The 19,551-nt window shown below is 41.0% G+C and overlaps 2 protein-coding genes and 1 long non-coding RNA gene across 4 annotated transcripts in view; all 3 read right to left on the bottom strand.

Moving 5' to 3' along the window:
* Positions 1-2,810: 2,810 nt before the first annotated feature.
* Positions 2,811-7,625, bottom strand: LOC140367289 (uncharacterized). The gene is made up of 7 exons (XM_072453687.1): positions 7,493-7,625; positions 6,476-6,678; positions 6,311-6,412; positions 6,143-6,238; positions 5,937-6,047; positions 5,621-5,744; positions 2,811-5,483 (listed from the first exon to the last, which is right to left on the bottom strand). Exons 1-7 carry the CDS (start codon positions 7,518-7,520, stop codon positions 2,899-2,901), a joined length of 3,249 nt encoding a protein of 1,082 aa, XP_072309788.1. The 5' UTR covers positions 7,521-7,625; the 3' UTR covers positions 2,811-2,898.
* An 875-nt stretch (positions 7,626-8,500) lies between these two features.
* Positions 8,501-19,551, bottom strand: part of btbd11a (BTB (POZ) domain containing 11a) — a 92,075-nt gene continuing 81,024 nt past the window's right edge. The window contains exons 5-17 of one of the 2 annotated variants that reach the window (XM_072453683.1): positions 19,429-19,551; positions 16,929-17,018; positions 15,805-15,906; positions 15,065-15,158; positions 14,705-14,840; positions 13,686-13,918; positions 12,914-13,092; positions 12,614-12,719; positions 11,529-11,631; positions 11,347-11,428; positions 11,181-11,249; positions 10,978-11,091; positions 8,501-10,893 (exon numbers count right to left, since the gene is read on the bottom strand). The exon at positions 19,429-19,551 is cut by the window's right edge and continues 43 nt beyond it. In XM_072453683.1, the coding sequence (XP_072309784.1) occupies positions 10,663-10,893; positions 10,978-11,091; positions 11,181-11,249; positions 11,347-11,428; positions 11,529-11,631; positions 12,614-12,719; positions 12,914-13,092; positions 13,686-13,918; positions 14,705-14,840; positions 15,065-15,158; positions 15,805-15,906; positions 16,929-17,018; positions 19,429-19,551 (1,662 nt within the window). In that variant the 3' untranslated portion in view covers positions 8,501-10,662. The remainder of the gene's footprint in view (positions 10,894-10,977; positions 11,092-11,180; positions 11,250-11,346; positions 11,429-11,528; positions 11,632-12,613; positions 12,720-12,913; positions 13,093-13,685; positions 13,919-14,704; positions 14,841-15,064; positions 15,159-15,804; positions 15,907-16,928; positions 17,019-19,428) is intronic. The other variant, XM_072453684.1, reaches the window with a different exon arrangement.
* LOC140367642 (uncharacterized) lies at positions 17,913-18,347 on the bottom strand. The gene is made up of 2 exons (XR_011928129.1): positions 18,254-18,347; positions 17,913-18,133 (listed from the first exon to the last, which is right to left on the bottom strand). It is a non-coding gene; the product is annotated as an uncharacterized lncRNA (long non-coding RNA).

Raw genomic sequence — 19,551 nt, 5'->3', positions numbered from 1 at the left:
CAGGAAACAGCAGGGGCAGCATTTGCCTCCTACTCCAGTTATTCATTAGGGGGTTTGGGCACCATTTCAAACGACGCAATTTGCAGTTTACTTAGAGATTGGATTGCCATATTATGAAATAAGGTTTGTTAATTGAAAGTTCATGAATGCCACTATTTTCCAGTGATAGTTCAGGTGATGATTGTGCGTAATTTGTCACTGCGTTAAAGACTGTATATATATATATATATATATATATATATATATATATATATATATATATATATATATATATATATATATATATATATATATATATATATATATATATATATATATATATAAACACACAACAACCCCACATGTTGTATTCGGCTGAACTGTAGGATACAGAATAACCACATTAAATCAAATTTATAGGCCTGTATTATAGCTAAAAAACAACAACAATAATTGTATGTCATAGTAAAACCGTTGTGCTCAAGGTAAGAGGGTCATAAAGCCCTGAATATTACAACTTTGAGAATGCCACATACAATAGAATCCAGTAGCTCTGCCTACAATGATGAAATTATCTTTATCACATAGTGTAAAGTGGTTGGCTTCCCGAGACTTGGCGGGTGAGATCTAATCATCTTTGGACTGGAGTAAGAGTTTACAACCACCTCAGTCATTATGAAACTGACCTTAATCTGAGTCATTTCTGTCAGTTGCTTGAGCAGCATCTTGTGAATGACATCACGGTCCTGAGCTGCTGATACTCTATGTGGAATATGATAATGATGCTTTGCTGATTAGAGGGAAAAGCTGCTTTCCGCTCATGACCTTGTGGAGTCAAATCAAGATGTGACAACACTTCCACACCTCTAGAGAACTGTTTATAAGTAACAGCCATTAAAGAGCTCTTTAGACTTCCCCATCATTATTGCTGTGGTACAAGAGCAGGATCTGCTTGTACTGTAGCCTGTATCTGCTGGTGCAGTGATAGGAGGAGGCTTGACCTTTTCCTCTCAGCCTGTAACGCCCTGTGTTCTGAGCTTTCCTGGTGCCAGGTTTCTCTCTCCCTCATTCAAACTCTGCTCCTCAGTTGCAAGAATTTTATACCCTCACTGTCTCCTCCCCTTTGCAGTCATGCAGTTAAGAAACGTCCTCTTCAGTGAACTCATTGACCAGAGAAAGAATTGTTTCCACTCCTTCCAGTGCCTTTACTTGTTTGGTCTTACAATACATTATTATTACATGATTAGCTAACAAACCCTTGTAAAAAAAAAAAAAAAAAAAGACTAATTAAATACATAAATTACATAAAAAATGTTCATTGGGTCCAACACAGAAATTAAGAAGAATAAAATTGCATTTATTTCACAACAGCATTAGTCAGTAATTAAGTAATAATGCAATCTGCTTGCAGTCATTTAAATTGAAGTTGTAGATGCAGATGGTATAAATGATGCAGCTGCAGTCCGAGTGGGGTTCAAACCATCAACCTTCACATAGATGGTTCAGGATCCAAGATGGAAGGCAAAGGGTTTTCAGTTAAGGGCACATTAGAAGATCAGTTTGTGTGCCATAAAAGACAGGGTTAGGCTCAAACTAGTGACTGCTGAAGCGGTTCTTAATACACATAAATAATACATAGAGCTAAAGTTGAAGTGATTATTGGAATGTTTTTGAGATTCTGTTTAAATCAAACAGACCACGTAGCTGGCTAGAATTGAATTATGGCTCAACATACTTTTGGAGCACATGTAACAATGTATATAAAAAGTACACATAACACTTGGTTTATGTGAAATGTGGATACAATTCTTGAAATGGCAGATATCCAAACCCCCGAGTGAGGTCTGAATGTCCATGTCACTCTACGTACTCCGGATTAACATTTAAAGGTTTATTTCTAGTTTGACATCATTCCACAAATGGGGAAAATTTTGTCCTGCCAAATACGCGAGGCCGACAAACCAGGAATTACACAACTTTCGTGTGCTGGTTGGATTACTTAACCTTAAAACAGTAGTTGGGCATTTGGCCAGAGAAAATCAGCCTCTTTGCCCACCACCTGGCACCTCAAAGCATATATCTAGGAAAATGCACATTTCCAGGGCATATTGAAGCAATTACAGACTCAAATAAATGAATACGCTTTGGATTAAAAGTCCTAGTCCTACAAAACAAAGAGATGGGAGCAGTTTTACTAGCGTGTTCCTGCTGCATCTGCCCATCATGGCTTTAACCTGTAACTTTAAGAATTGAAACAGAGGCCATTGAGATCAGTGGCCACACAACTTTTTAGAGGTCAAGCAAAAAGGGCAAATTTATTTGGGGCAAAATCCTGCTTGGAGTGTATTTTGTTTTGTTTTAGTGGTCTTTCAAGTAGGCTACTGTGGGGCACTTTAAACCAAGGGTCTCCAACCTGATGCTCGGCCAAGTAGCTCCAAAAGGATTCTGGAATTTGAGTCATCACTTTGTAAATGTAAACTTTAGAGGCCTTACTGTCTGCACTAATACATTGATAATGATTTATTTTCATAGGCTTCTAACTGTAACTCATCTAAGACTTATAAAGAGCAATTTCATTTGATACAAGTAGCTCTTTGGAGACTCCTGCTTTAAACTGTACCGCCATCTACTGGTCAAACACAGGCACTGCAAAAACAAAAATGGTAGTAAAGAAATACAGGTGGTTTAATTTTAGGGCCAAATATGTAAATGTACAACTCTTTGCCATTGTTAGTTTGATGAAACAGATACCAGAATATAGCCCTTAATTAGACTGGCTTCTGAAATATATTTAATAAATGAAGGTCAAAAGTAGTAGAAGCCATAATCATAATTCATTCATTAAAAAGCAGAACAGAAAAAAAAACATCAGCTACAACCCACATCATTTACAAAAGAATTAACCTGAACAGAAATATCTCATTCAAAATCTATGCTTACTTCCTCAGTAAATCTTTCTAGTTTGACATTGTGAGTCAGAGAATGTTCCGAAAGAGAGTTTTTTTGGAGAAAGGTTGTGCCGCAATCCTCACACAGAAAGCCCTTCACCTTTCCTACATGTGTTCTTCTGTGTTTCTTCATGTGGTAGGAGAGTCTAAAGCTCTTTTCACAAATGTCACATTTAAATGGTTTTTCTCCAGTGTGAATTCGCATGTGTGACTTCAGATACCCAGACTGGATGAAGGCCTTCCCACACACCTCGCACTTGTACGGCCGCTCTCCCGTGTGGTACCTGGTGTGGAGCCGCAGCTCGTTGGCCGTCAGGAAAGTCTTCCCACACACTGTGCACTGGTGCGGCCGCTCACCTGTGTGGATCAGCTCGTGCCTCTTCAAAGAGGTCTCCTTCATGAACTGTTTCCCACAGTCTTTGCAAGGGTACCTCAAACCAATGTGCACTTGCTCCACGTGGTTGGTGAGCTGCTGCTTTGTGCGGTAGGCCATGTCACACTGCGTGCAGGACCAGGGCCGCTCTTCAGAGTGCGTCCCCATGTGCACTGTGAGCTCTGAGGCGGAGCGGTAACACTTTCCACACTGCCAGCACAAGAAGGGCTTCTCTCCAGTGTGCTTCCTCTGATGCACGATCAAACAGTTGGAGGACCTGAACTTCTCTGGGCACATGTCACATGCATAAGGAAACTCTCCTTGGTGGATCCTCCCATGAATAGCCAGGTATGTTAGCTGCATGAAGCGTTTGTCACACTGTCCGCAGGGATATGGCCCAGTGAAGTTGTGCTGCTTCTCATAGTGCTCCCTCAAGCGTCTAAGCAGAGTGAACGACTTGTCACACATGGTACACGGCATTGGTCTATGCATCAACTTGTGCCTCTCAAAAGCAGCCTCATTGGGCATAATTTTTCCACACTCTTTGCAGTAAAGCGGGTCATGGATTCTCTGATGCACTTTGAGCAGCGTCATACTCTTGAACTCCTTTGCACACTTTTCACATTTCAGAATTTCCCTCATGTCCGGTCTACACACTTTTTCCTGATGTTCCGTCAAAGCAGAAAGACACTCAAAGTGCTTGCCACAGTTAGAACACCACACAAGTATCTTTAATGATGTGCCCTGTTGGGAATCCGAGCCTATACTGTCACTGGTTCCTACTCTGTGTTCTTTTTTCCACAAGAATCTAGTCATTTTCTTGTGACAAATGGCATAAATTTGATGTCTTTTCAGCCCGTGCATGTGTTTGAATCGCTTCTTGCAGTGCACACAGTGGTACGGGCGGTCATCTGTGTGGCATTGCAGATGCCTGTTGTATGTTTTGATACTATCAAAAGATCGTAAACACACAGGACAAACTTTAAGTAGTTTTCGCCTTGTTCTTGTTTCAGTGGAATGCGGCTCTTGAGCAGCTGAAGCCGCTTCGTGAATGTTTTCTTTTTGCTCACCAGTTTCCGTGCAACTTGGTACATCTGCCTCGGCCAAAATCTGCTCAATAGACTTGCTCTCTTCTTCCCGAATACCTTCATGTCCGTGTATGATCTGATGTTTTTTTAACGTATCTCTGTACTTAAAGCCTTTTTCACAAGTGACACAAATAAATGGCCGTTCTTCGGTATGTGACCTTAAATGCTTGGCTATGTCTGCGGTGCACGGTAGGACTCTACTGCAGATAGGACAGGTTTTGCCTTCTGCTGACCCCTCTGGAGACCGCTGTTGTTTCGGAGTTTCCTTCTTTTTCACAGTGACAGGCTTTTCTAGATCTCTATTTTTGCATATTTTGTTCTGATGCCTTTTTAAAATATATGGATTTTTGAATTTCTTTTTACACAAAGGACAGCTATATGGGCGGTCCTCTGAATGAGACTTCATGTGTCGTTCCATGTCTACATAACGGGCAAAGTATTTCCCACACAAAACACAATGCTTGTTCTCAGATGAGGGGGACGAGTTAGGCTCTACAGGGTCCTCAGCAGAGGGAGGGCTGCCCACATCCTCCTTTTCATGGACACGCATGTTGTGCCGCGTCATGTCGTATTGGTCCCTGAATCTTTTGTCACAGTTGTTGCATTTGTACTTGAGTTCTCGGTTTTCTGAATGGGTTTCCAAGTGCCGTCTCATGGCTGCTGCGCGCAGGAAGGACTTTTCACAAACAGGACAGGTTTTGTTGCAAGGGAATTTTTTTCTTTGTCTCCTAGCAGTTTGAGAAGATTCATTCTTTACCTCCACTCGTTTGCTTTGTTTTAGTGGTTGAAATGGAGCAGGCTTTAAGGGGTCGTCGTCCTCCATATCTGACTTTGCTGTCTCAGAAGTCTCTTGTTCATTTCCGGACTCCTCCTGATCGTCCGGCTCAATCATTTCAGATGGCTGTTCAATTTGTATGTAGTCCAAAAGTGTTAGGGTTTGTCCTTCCACCTGAACCGTTACACAGCCTTGCATCTGCTCAGACGAAGGTTGTAACTGTATTTGATCAGCATCTATTACAACCTTTTCCACTTGAGGGAGGGAGAGGGAGGAGAGAATGCAGTTCCCAAACGATGATGCAATGGTCTGAGTCTCATCTGCAAACAGGAAAAACAAAAAAAAAGGGTAATTTTATACATGGACCCATCTTTGGTGCCCCCGCCAGCTCCAGTCACGGTAATGTAACTGGTTCTATACAAGTGGTGCTTAATGTATATTTGATGCATAAACTCACCCGATGAATCCAAGTGTCCACGTGCCGCATGGTACTGAAGAACAGTTTTTAAATGCTGGGGGTCAGGGACGGACCGGAGACATTCCTCCAGGGCAGAGGGGACCGCACAAAGAATAGAGGTCATCTATAAAAAACAGCAATAAAGTTATAAGTATAGAGTACAATTTAAGTATATTGACACACACAGAAAATGACTGAATTGAGTCGAGTCTAGTTTATTCTAGGTTGCTTGTTTTTTTCTTTACTTAAATGTCCCTATAAAATAAACATTAGATGATGTTGAATGCCAGTTGTGTTAAAAATGTAAAACTTGCACCTGCTGGACATCTGGTATTGGAAATAGCTTCTCCAACCGAGTTAAAAAGTCCAACATTAGAACTTGTAGTGCACTATCAAAGTCCGGTCCAAACTCAAGCGGGAATATATCCTGGGGGAAAAGACACATTTGTCCAAGGGTAAAAATGACCCTAACCCTGACAATAAGAAAACACCTCAAAGTGGATTGAGCACTGCAATACAAACCTTAAAAAACATATCTTTTTCGGCAGGATCTTTCAAAAGCAACTGCACCTGATCAACGAAAGTGGATTCTGGGAACACAAGTTCTGCAAAACATGGCTTAAGAAGAATATTCATCATTAAAATAGAAATAATCAAGGCATGAAATCATAAGAAAAATGTATTACAAACCTGCGCTGCCCATGCAGATACAAGTTTTTTTATCTGCTCTAGGTGCATCTGAATAGAGTCAGTGTTAGTTATTTGGTCATCTCGGCACATTTGGAGAACAACCTACAATGAAATGTTTAATTTAGCCATTATTCTTCAAAGCAAGCACCATAACAAACACCTCACCCTCGCACGGAGAGCGAGAAGCAGCTGAGTCCTTTGGTCTGTGCTCAACAGCTCAGGGACCATGTCTGTCACACTGACGACGAAGTCTTCCACCAGGCCATAGCCATGAACATCCCCCTCTTGGACCACATGCCACATGGCAGAAGACACCAGGCGCAACGGAGGGATGAAAAGACGAAGAGAAGGAAGCGAAAGGGAGACCTCTGAAAAAGAACCATACTCCAACGATCAAGGACTGGACTGACAATGGAACAGACATTAGACATATAGAAAAACACATTTGAAAAACTATGGGCGAGATGGGATGTTTATGTTGGAGTTATACCGTAACTTTATTTATGTTTGATCATATAGAGCCATTATTATAATTTTTCATTTTTTGTATTATTGCTATTTTCTTTAGCTCTTGTCCCCAGGTCGTGTCCCCAGTTAGTGTTTTGTGCGTCTTTGAATTGAAAAACTTGAATTGTTTTGCATTCATCAGCCTGACAAAGTGCCACAGAATAATACACTTAAAAGATCATTTTGCATATTTTAAGTTCATTATTCTTGATGTTCTCGCCGAGTTGAGGCGGTGTCTAAATGAGTTTGTTGTCAGAAATGTAGTGCAAAGTGTCACTCAAATAGCCACTTTTCGGTCATTATGTCGCTCACTTTCCAAGCGGCTCTGGTAGAAACGTGGAGTTCAGACGCAACAGTCACAGTCAGTTAGCTCAAACTTTCAGTCACGTTTCATCCATCACGAAACATAACACGCAACACATTGGTCGTCATCTGGCGGAGCAATCTGGCCAATTGTAGCGGTAAAGAAACAACATAAGGTACTTTAATAATGAACTTCCTGAACCGCCGGGCGCAGACGTAACCTAAGTGCAAAGCTACGTCGTTAGCGTCAGGATGAAATACCGCCATCTCTGCGAGCGGTGTACGCCATGTTAAAAATCGGACGCACACAATACGAAAGGGAGGGCTATTTATCGAGTTCAAGAGTCTGAATGTCCACTTTACATAACTTACCATTTTTAATACGATGTGTACTCTCCATTTTATGTTTTGGAATAGTTAAGGTAAATCCTGCAAGTAATGAGGGCTGTGCTGAGTTGACGTCTGCACGACCCCGCGGTGCTGCTCCAGCGGAAAGAAGGGCGGCTCTGTGTCCCCCAGTGCGCATGTGCGAGCCTCGTGACCACTTATTGAAACACCGCCCTCTAGAGGTCAGTGAGCGTATGAGTGTCTGTAGCTCAACGCTTTATGTCTCTGGTTGTTGACATGGTTTAAACCCAAACATGTAAAAGTTTACTTGAGAAAAACGAACTTTGAAACAAAAGACACATCAGAAAAAAGTGTGAAGAATGTAAATGTCTTTAATGAGTGTGTTTTGAGCATTGTGTTCTGCATACACCCAAGTTACAGTAAATGGGATTTACATTCATTTCGTTTTATTCAGTAAATTATCTTAATATTTAATAGTTAATACAACTAGTGTTGGGAGTAATGTGCTACAAATATTACAGTAATATATTGCATTTTTCAGTATTGCAGTGACGCATTACTGAGTTGAAAATGGCCAATATATTTGGCCATTTTCACAATTTCAGGGCATTTTTTTATGATCTGCTGTGGGCATGAACATTTCACAGAGGAAGTAACAGAGCTTCTTCAGGCCTTTGTGAGCAGGGCTTGTGTCATCAGAGCGCCACACGACTCGTAAAGCATGTACCTGCTGTGTGTCTGCTCTACTATAGACCCTGAGTCACTTTTTCTCACCGGGCCAATTTTTTTAATAATAATTTGACATTGAATTGAGATAGCACCTTTATTTTATCACAGTGGGCTCATTGTTATGTCTTTATATTTAATGATAGTGTTTTTCATTTGGTGAGTCACAACCAAAAACTTGTTTAGGGCCATCAAATGTCTAGAATTGGCCCTGTATACGACCCCATATCTACAACAGACATACTAGCCTAAATTCCTACATTGATTTGTTACTGTAACATTCAAAAAGGCAGTGATAAAACAAGACAATGTATTGGCCACAGTTTTAAGTTTGGCCATTTATTAGCTGTTCACAAATGATGTCATGAAAGGACATGTAAGAATGCGAAAATACCACTGTAGATAGTTTTGCACATTTACCCATGCATCTGCTGCTTCTAGGAGACATCTTCCTACTAGGACCAATATGCAGGCAAATAAACACTCATACAAATCAAAAGGGTATTGTATGACAGAGCTGGTGTACAGAGGCTAGAGCTCATTGTCAACAACATTAAACAAGAAGAGCCATGCAAACCAACATTTACACCGCTTTGACCCACTGTAGCATCAAAGCATTTGCTAAACCAATGCTCACTTTTTGTATGGACTTTGGCTGCACTAACTCTAGCACACAAAGTGCTTGACATCATTGTGAATTTGTTAACTCCTAAAAGTTGCATTGCACAGGCATTTCAGTTAAAATATTTGCACAGGACAAACGCCATATTCACGTCTATTCCATAGCCATCAAAGCGAGAAGTACATAAAATACTGGAATGTTATGCAATATGAACAATAGTCTATAACAGGCCTATAAATAATGCATCTTCAGTGATTTAGTCTTTAGTTCACATTTGTAGTTCTGAAACCTGCTGTGTTTACTCAACAGAATTATACATAATCAATATTGCTTGATTCAAAACATTTTCATAGGTACACACTTTAATAAACAAAATGTTTAAATGTAACATAAAATAGACATTGTAACATTATGTATGTTGTAGTATGAAAATAAAATAAGTATTTTTAGCTATATACATGACTTAAATATAACTCAAGACTATACCTATAATTCTCTTTATTTACCCTGGATAAATATAGAATTTGGAGTGTGCTACAGTATTTATTTGTATCTTATTGTTTCTTTACTACGGCACTCTATTATCCGAAGACAACGACAACAACAATGACAACACTTAAGAAACATTTGCATTATTTGCAAGCGATATCAAGCGTCTTTTTTGGTGCGTATGTGGCCAGTCTGGACACAGCTTATTTTGTCCAGACTGACTGAACTTACTCTGATTGCCGGGGATTTTGTCTAGTTTTATTTATTAATTTGATATTAAAGTGCAAATTCTCTAGTTTATTGATATTGCAGTGTTGACAAGTGTTTGTAAATTACGATCCCCTCAGCATTGTGTCCACAGAGTGCTATGCGAGGTAAGGGAGCAGAGGTACAATGAGTGCATTGACAGCATGTTTTGCAACAGATGAAGACAAATAGGTAGAGTGAATACTGTGGGATTTCCTTACTGTCTAGAATCCACCCAGCCCAACATTTACACAAAAAGCACACATACAGAAAAACAGGGGTTTCATATGTGAAGAGGTCAAACATGCAAATTTCCTAAAACAGACACATAGACAACAAAATACAAAGTGTCCCGGGAGCACATTCAATGAGTCTTGTGTCTTCAAAAACGTTGAGAGAATACTTCACACAACTTTGCCTTAATTCGTCCCTGCCCTTACAAGCCTCCAGGTTGATCTGAATTCCAGTTGAAATGGTTCTGAAGTTCTGCATAAAAAGCATTTTCAGGGCAGCTTAGTTCAGAAGGTGTCATGCAAAAGTCTGTTTTTACACGGCCATTAATGTAGCATAGCTCTCAAAAGTGGGTCAGTAACAGCAGAATTTCTTTGACTCTCTACACACAGTAGTAACAGTGAAACACATCCACTGCAAAAGTTAAAAAAATTTAATTAAATTGTCCCAACTACGGGTTCTCTGCTGGCATTGCTACTTCTCATCTAATGTTCCTACTATAGCAGAACAATATGAAGAAAAATGGCATCCAGTTGAAAAATAAAACATTTATTAGAAGCTGCTTGGTAGAAAGTCAAACAATACTTTATCATGCATTTTCTTTTGCCTGAACAGTACAAAGTTGTTTCGTAATAGTTCGTAAAATCTCACTTACTAGGTTAAGAGTGATGTGGTAACCAACAGGCAAAAGAGACCAACCCTCAATAAGGCAAGAACATCCTCCCACTTATTGTGTAATGTGTCATTAAAACATGATCATCCAGGGGGACCGGAATTAAAGGGTAAATCCCTGACAACAAATCAACGCTCCTCTCTGAGCCCAGCCAGACCAAGTGGACTATGCACAAAACATGACCTCTGTGACCAGACGAGGGCAGTGTCACACCACAGAGCCCTTGGAAGTAGACAGGTGGATGGAGTGGATGCGAGTGGCCAGAGTTTTCTCCAAATCGTGAAGGATGTCAGTGCAGGGGCCAGCACAGGAGCTGGGACTCTCGGGGGCAGAGGGCTCGAACAACTGCTGCTTGAAGTTCTCCAATTCGATCAGCAGCACCATGTTTTTTAGGAAATAGCCCTCAATGAAAGCTGTCAGCTCCACAGCACCAAGAAACTATGGAGACAGTTCATAAGAGGGGCATTGAAACACATTCCATCCCACTATTAGTCAGTCATTTCAGTGTGCGTCAGAGCTGACCTTGGCGTGCTTGTAGAGGTCCACGCACGTTTCGGTGGTGATATTCTTGGAGCAGATAATCTCACAGTGTCTCTGAAGGGCCTCTAGTTGGAAGAATTTTGCCGCCGACAGGAGCTGGTGGGAACAGTACAGCCACAGAGAATGACACGGGATTACAAGCCCAAAGGCTGTTCCTCTGCAATCTGTGTAACAAAATGAAGTACCTCCATAACTTCAGTGTTTCTTATGTGCAACATCTCGGTGCCGCCACAGTATAAGTACTGCATGACCAGCTGAAACACAGAATTCAAACAATCATTACAAGTGAGCAATATCAAATAAACAACAACAACACCTGAAACAAACTGTGACCAAATGTACTGTTCTTACAATAAATATGGAGTATTTAACATGGCTGATCTCTATACAGGTGTTCTCGGCTGCTGGTCGATTTTGGAGTAAAGACTTGAACCTGTATAAGATCACATCAATAACAAGAAGCTCAGGGGTAACACATTTAGCACGACACATTACAAGTACATTAAACCAAGAAGTGGCGTTGATGCTCTCACCTGGATGAAGCTGTAAATAGCAAAACCTTATGTGCATAAAATGGTTTTCCCTCCACTAGAAAAGTGACATCTGACATTTCTTTGTTATTGAGAAAGTGCGGGTCTGAAATAAAGAGAGAAAGAAAGAAAGAAAGTCACATCATTATTATAGCAATATGTAATTAAAGCACATAATTAAGGAAAGGCAGTGGTAGTTATTCAAAGTGCTCGACATAACCAAGATGCATTAAAGTCACAATACAAACATATAAAAGCATAAATAATCATCATAGTGCAGATCAAATGCTTTCAGTCTTGCATTGTGTGTTGCATAGCTCAACACACTGTTTTGAGCCTAGATTTGTCACACATGTTCAGGAGAAGACTGTTCCAAGATTCAATCCCTTTTGTTTTATGTAGAATTCTGAAATATATGCATTAGGCAGATTTTAGATGATAGTGTAGATTAATTGGCAGTCAATGGTTTTGCATTGCACACAAGATGGTGCCGCTTCATAACGAGTGGATCTACAGGGGAGGCAAGGTGTGCCATCCTGAAAATGTCCCCTGCCATCCCAGCTGCCACACCAACCGCCCTGATAATATATTATAATAGACAGTAGTACTGTAAGTGTACATAAAAAAAAAAAAAAAAACGTAATGTAATAGAATTGTTTTAATAAAAAGATCTAAACATAGGATTTAGATTGATGTGTTATGTGTCGTATTACCTAGGTGTTGATAATTAAAACGTAATTTTGATGTTTAAAAAGTCAAACATTGCAGTATTTGATGAACTAGATTCAAACTAAATTTTAAGATCTTTTTTGATAGAAGTCACTTTGCACTTTTGCGTGTTAAAAGTAACTGAACTAAATCATATAAAGCCATTTATCCAGTCACGTAACATCCATAAACCACACAAATCACAGCTCCACAGACCAAAGCAAGAGGTTGAGAGACAAGGGATTTCAGAGCTGTGTATAAAAACAGCCCTGACAGCTGTCTTGCCTTATTAAAGCTCAGACTTCTCCCCCTTCATTACCATCCACAAAATGATCTCAAAGACGATAATGAGGAGGAGCCACCATTTGTGAGCCTCTTACCTAAGCGGGAAGTCTGTTTCCTTTTTATCTCAGTCAGCTTGGGGATCGGGAACGGCCCGTAGCACTGGGTGAAAATGACCGACAGCTGCTGACTTATCACTTCATTCTGCAAAAAGACAAATGCACATTCAGTGGAGGTAATGCCCATATATCTGCTATCTAGGGCAATGTTTTGTGCAAATAGATGATATAATGGTTGGGAAAAAAATCAGAACAATATATGCAAATGAGACAGCATCATTAGTGGTATGGCCAAAGCAGAAAATGTGTGGTATTTGAATACAGATGATAAGGATTGACCTTGCTGGTCCTTAGGATCTGGAACATGAGAGGTAGCCCGTGGGTGATGAGCTCCTCTGTGTATTCGTCCTCTTTAATACCGCTAAAGTCTTTCAGCAGACCCTGGATCAGCGGCCGTCGGTGCTGCATAAAACAAGTGCGAAGGGTCTCGAGCCAGGTGTGGAGCGTCCAGGGAACGCCTGAAAAAGCACATTTACTGTTAATAGCACAACAATAGCTCATTTAGTTATTGAAACATACATGCAAAGACCATCAGAACCGACCATGTTTCTACAACGTCTTTTAAAAATGTGTGGACATTTTAAAAGACAGTTGCCTCATGAAAAAGTGTTAAATTATGAGTTAACATCAAGGTAAAATATCTATAACTATCTATAAAAGTTGTTGTGTAAATACAATGATTTAATACAAGTTAAATAATATCCAAATTATGTATTTTATTCATGAATCTATTCACTTTTTCAAATGGCTTGATTAGGAAAAAAACAAATGTGGTACACAATGTTTTATTGTATATGTTTTATCCATATATATGCCTGGCATATATAGGCATACATTACTATGATTAATGATATATGAAATCAGTAATCTATTGACACTGATCATTGTTTTATTTGTATGCACTTGTGGTCAACAGCAATAGTTCTGACTTGATACACAACAACAGGACTGGACAGGACAGGACGGGCACAGCTTGAGCACATCTCCAAAACAGCTGGAGGCATCAAACAGCAACATGCGCGCCACTGAACCATGATTTAGTGGGTCTGACCTAAACTGCGGATGTCTATGGTGATATCCACATGGCCGTGCTCTGCGCTATGGTACATGGCCTCTCTCAGAGCTCTCAGTTTGGCCTTTCCTGTTCGCAGAGTCCCTCCTCCGTTAAAATGCGGGGCAAGTCTCTTCTCGCCAGTCTCCGATCCCTCAGCCAAGATCTCTTCCAGCGACATTACGTCCCCTTTCTCCTTCTCCGACTGGGACAGTAGCCTTCGAAAGACATTCCTGAGAAAAACAGTGTGTGGTGGTTTCATTTACTTCAAAATGTACTCTAGTAGAACAAGAAAAACTGTAACAAAAAGGGCAAATGTATTTCACATCAATTTCTTTTTATTTTGCAACACTTATTAGTCATAGTTTTGTTGCTATTCTTTTGTTGATAAGAACTATTCTCAAATTGTAATATTCAAGCTACTTTGTCCTTGTAATTCCAATCAGTCAATTTAAGTTTGCCAAAGTAATTTTGTAATTATATATTGTACAACTTCAAAACATAACAGGTCAGAGCGATGAAAAAAATGCAGCTACTTACCACAGTCTGTTGAATTAGTCAATAGTAAAAATAAAAAAAGAACATATAGTGCAATGCAACAAAAATAATGAACATTTTAATAGATGGTGGAGAAGAGGGGAAAAGCTCAGATGAAAGTCATATTCATAATTCCAGGTATTTGTTCATATAAGTTGAAAACTATGGATGGTTAATGAAATCTGAAAATCATACTAAAGAGATTATGGAAATTATGAAATGATGGAACACTAGTTTATAGATGAACAGATCTAGAACACACCTAAATCCAAGTACCATTTGTATTATATTCCTGCTTGAGTTTTTTCTAAATACATTGCAGCCTTTATTGTCAGCTCATGTCCAAAAACACAATCCCCTGATAAATCCCAGTCCCATGAGAGAAGCACAGCAGATGAGCATACATGGATCAATACTGAGGTAATAGATGTATCAGAGCTGCCTGATGTGTTCTGTGATAGCGGATCAGACGTAAGTCATACCTGTGACCATGAGCTGCAGCCAGGCTGAAAGAAGTCATGTCACCAAGAGGAGAAGAAGAGATACCATTTCGGCACAAGGTTCCCACCATGGGGTCTGCTCCTCTTTCCAGGAGCAAACTGACCAATTCAAAGTTACCTAAAGAACAATCAGATTTAACCAGCTTGTAATAATACATGCACACAACACAAGAAGTTACCAATTAGATAAATATTGATGTTATATTTCCTCACTACTATAGCAATGTCGTGTACTTGTTGTCATCCGTTGTAACAGGATTAACTACCAGCACTCTTGCTTATTTTTATTGATTGTAGCACGTGATGCACACAAAATGTGACAGCACCGATTACAAGCTTTACCTGCAGCCGCAGCCAGCTGGAGGGGGGTCTCTGTGTAGTTCTCTGCCCCATCCTGCAGGGCACCCTCCACATTGGCTCCATTATCAAGCAACAACTGTGTCAGGGAGAAACAGAGCATGAGACAACAAACTAGGAAAGGGAGAAAAGACACAACCTTAAGAAGCCAATTCGGAGCTTTTGGCATTTACTTATACTGTTATTGTTTCTTTATTTTTTGTTGTCTGGCCTCACGTTAAAAAACTTTGAGATTTTTCTAAAAATATTATACTATTGCTACATTACACTACATTACTATTCATTGTTGTATGTTGCACCTTAATTCAAAAGCAAGTTTCTAGTTTTTGAATCCTTCCACTGACAATGGCAATAAACCCCTTTATGGTCCTGATTCTGAAAATATGGCTGCATCAGTGTCAAATTAAATTACAGCAATTATACATTAGTATAAGTTCATGAGTGTCTTCCCAAGTCTCAGATTTAACTTTAATGCATTCGCGTTTAGACTGATATAGGCAATTGTATCTACACAAGGGCATGGGCAATAAACATATAATAGAGGTTAAATTGACATCCAAACTAGATTTCTCTCTAAATGGCTTTCATGGGACAAAGAGGAAGAATAGGGGCTGTATTGTTAATATGCATCAGTATAATAATAATCATCATATAGCATTTTTATGGTGAGGATGGGGCAAAGGTGAGGCCAAAGGCCACATGTTAAGAGGTCATTTAGTGTCTACCTGCACAACAGGGACGTGTCCGTGTAACACGGCGAATGTGAGTGGTGTCCCCTGGCGCGTTTCAGGATAAACTGAGGGGTGCTTGTTTACTGTGCTTGGCACCTGGGAAGTCATAGGTAAGATTCAGGGAGAGAGATACAGCCATTAACATAAAAAAGCTCCGTCCAAAAGGATGTGGGGGAGGAGTGAGGCGCGTAAGCAGGAGAACAGTGAAGTGAAAGGGCAGAATGGCAGAGGCAGATTTTGCTCTGGAGTTTCACAGGAAATCATCATTAGTTTAAAATCACAAAGCTGCATCTTCGATTTAAAATATAAGTTCTATATTACACTGCCTGTCTGGGTTGGTGGTCCTGGTGGTCTGAACTTAACTTACTTGCTCCGTTTGAATTTTAGAGTGAAACCGGAGAGAAAACACAACATTGGCAAAGGCACAAACACAGATAAGAGCATTGAGCAGAACTGACTCGTGAAAAAAGCGCTGAACTTTGTGATATAAATAATGATAGGGTATATAGTAACATGGGTTTACTGTTCCTTTGAGGATTCTGGTTTACTGCATATACTGTACTTCATACAATGATGCCATGTCAAATCACTCAAAATAATAAATAATGTATGTATGATACATATTTTGATTTTGATTATTGCACTTTGTGTAGGAGTCAGCATACAGCTATAATATTGATGAACCCTTAAAGATGGGTTAGTCTTGATGGATAAATAATTACTAGCAGTAAGCTAAACCCCCCAAAATGAAATGATCTCACACTCGGCACTTTGAACACAATCCAGAAAACATCCAAAATGAAGTTCATGCATCATGTTTAGCAGCAGCACCAAATTACTGTAAGTGCACTATCTCATCCCTCTATAATGCAATATTCATGGTTTATGAGGCTTATTTCTGTCTTATACAGTCTTAGTAAGTGAAGTAAGTGACTTCATTGTCATCAGTGCAAAAACTTCCCATGAGCCTCTGTGCACAGATGATATGCTCATAGAGTGCACTTGATGTAATGAGCTGCCATCAAAAGCATGCAAGAGTAGGTGACAGATTGAGGGGAAAGAGCAAGGCGTAGTTTATTCACTCCAAACATACAATAATAACAGAATGCAACACTGACTTCACTGTTAATGTCGGCTCCAGCATCAAGAAGCATCTGGACCATGGCCTCATCTCCACGAACACAGGCGTACATCAGAGGAGTCATGCCCTGAACAGTTCAAAAATGCAAAACATTAAAGAGATAAATAACTAAATTATAAACATCCTACACACTGTTTGTTTTCACATATACATATACACTGTCACAGCAATTCATTTGGAAATACACAATTTTTGAAGGGTTTCATAAAAGCTAGCGTCATCAACATGCAGGGAGGTGCAAAAAGGCTTGGAAAGCCAGACGTCACATTAGAGACTGACATGGGGGGAATAGTCATTCCTGACCCATCCCAATCCCGCCCAGAGAGACAAAAAAAGAACACTCCCTGCTCCTGTGTCCTGCAATCATTTTGCAGTTTTAAGGATAAAAATGCACACAAAAGCCCAAGAAAACCCAATATAAAATATATTTACCAATTGAGCGCCTGTTCCTTCCCCACCTCAAGTCCTTCACCTCCCCCTGCTGGATCCCCTGCAGTTCGCCTACAGAGCCAACAGGTCTGTAGACGACACCATCAACCTGGCACTCCACTTCACCCTGCAGTATCTGGACTCCCCGGGAACCTACGCCAGGATCCGTTTGTGGACTTCAGCTCTGCTTTCAACACCATCCTCTCTGCTCTACCCCAGGACAAGCTCTTCCAGCTCAACGTGCCTGACTCCACCTGCAGGTGGATCACTGACTTCCTGACGGATCGGACGCAGTGCGTGCGGCTGTGTGAATGCATCAGACACAGGAGCTACACACAGGAGCTACACAGGGCTGTTTACTTTCTCCCCTGCTCTTCTCCCTGTACACAAACTGCTGCACCTCCAGCTACGACTCCATAAAACTGATCAAGTTTGTGGACGACATCAAGAAGGCCCAGCAGAGGATGTACTTCCTGTGGCAGCTGAGCAAAGCCAATCTGCCAGCGCAGATGATGGTGCAGTTCTACACGGCCATCATTGAGTCCATCCTCACTTCCTCCATCACCGTGTGGCACGCTGGAGCCACAGCCAGGGACAAACAGAGACTACAGCGCATTGTGCGCTCTGCTGAGAAGGTGATCGGCTGCAGACTTCCATCTCTGCAGGACCTGTACGTCTCCAGGAATCTGGGACGAACAGGTCGCATCACAGCCGACCCTTCTCACCCTGGACACGGACTATTTGAGCCACTCCCTTCAGGCAGGAGGCCACTCCCCTCAGGCAGGAGGCCACTCCCCTCAGGCAGGAGACCACTCCCCTCAGGCAGGAGACCACTCCCCTCAGGCAGGAGACCACTCCCCTCAGGCAGGAGACCACTCCCCTCAGGCAGGAGGCTACGGTCCATCCGGACCAGAACCTCCCGCCACAAGAACAGTTTTTTTCTCTCTGCTGTTGGACTCATCAACACACCGGTCATTTTACAGGAATAATAGAAGATTTTTTGCCGAGTTGTGAAGTCAAGCGACTATTAGTCTCTTTTTTCTTTTTTAAATGTGCATACTCGGCTGTCCACACCACGAGGAAATGAGACTCAAATTGCGCGCCAAAAATCCTCTATTATTCCTTTAACTGTAATTGAATCAACAACCACTCACTCCACTGTTCACTTTCTGCACTACCCTTTGTGTACAGTAAAGTCTATTTTTATCTTAATAAATTGAAATATTTTTTCTTTGATTCATGCCTTATTTGATTTGACACATCTTGCTTGTATTATTGTTCATTGTTGTATGATGTATGTTGTTTATTCACTGACAATGGCAATAACCCTTTTCTGATTCTGACAATGTGTTAATTTTCTACCGCTTGTTCCTGTTCGGGGTAGAAGCGGGGTACACCCTGGACGGGGGGCCAACTCGTCGCAGGGTTAACACAGAGACATAGACACAGACGAACATTCACTCTGCCATTCAATCACTAGGTTGCCAATTTGCCAAACACATGCATGTCTTTGGACAGTGGGACGAAGCCAAAGAACCTGGAGAGACCCCACGGTTGGATATGAGGACATTCAAACTCCACCCAGATGATGTGATGTTGGTCTGGTAATGTATTGTGCTTGTTTGATTTCGGTGGAGCTCGTCACAGCACCTTTAATCACACAGACCCAGCGCCTGCCGATTTCAGGCTTTTTTTCACGTTGCATTTTGCACTAAACGTTGGGCGTGAGGAGCTGTTCCTTACGTTTTAGATTAAAACCACACTGTCATTGAAGCCATATTGCCTTTTCTTTCCGCTTCTATCCTCCCGTTGTCGTGCCCCCGTCACACACGCACACACAGCGAGTTAACAGGCGAATTTAATAAGCAATAAGCGCAAGTTATTCTTTTCCTTTTCTCTCCGTGTGCTAATGACACAGCACTTCAACTGCTTTAGTGACTGCATTATCTGAATGTGTCTGCAGCCTCTGCGCAGCATGCCCGTTTCTCTGATTATTGCCTCTTGCTCTCCCGTGCATCACTGGCTTTGTTACACTGTATTTTAAGCACCTGTTCACTCATGCTGTTTATGCCATCAGGCCCCAGCAGGTTGACCGCCTGCTTAACCAGATCGGTTCGTCCACAGTTGAGCATTCGGAAGCCCAGGTCCTGCAGAAACTTGGCCTCAGTGGA

Source organism: Eucyclogobius newberryi, unplaced genomic scaffold, assembly GCF_026437365.1.
Source record: "Eucyclogobius newberryi isolate DKJ021-1_F unplaced genomic scaffold, fEucNew1.0.hap1 SCAF_2, whole genome shotgun sequence".
NCBI classification, from domain to species: Eukaryota; Metazoa; Chordata; class Actinopteri; order Gobiiformes; family Gobiidae; genus Eucyclogobius; species Eucyclogobius newberryi.
This window is presented reverse-complemented; position numbering and strand designations above follow the sequence as displayed.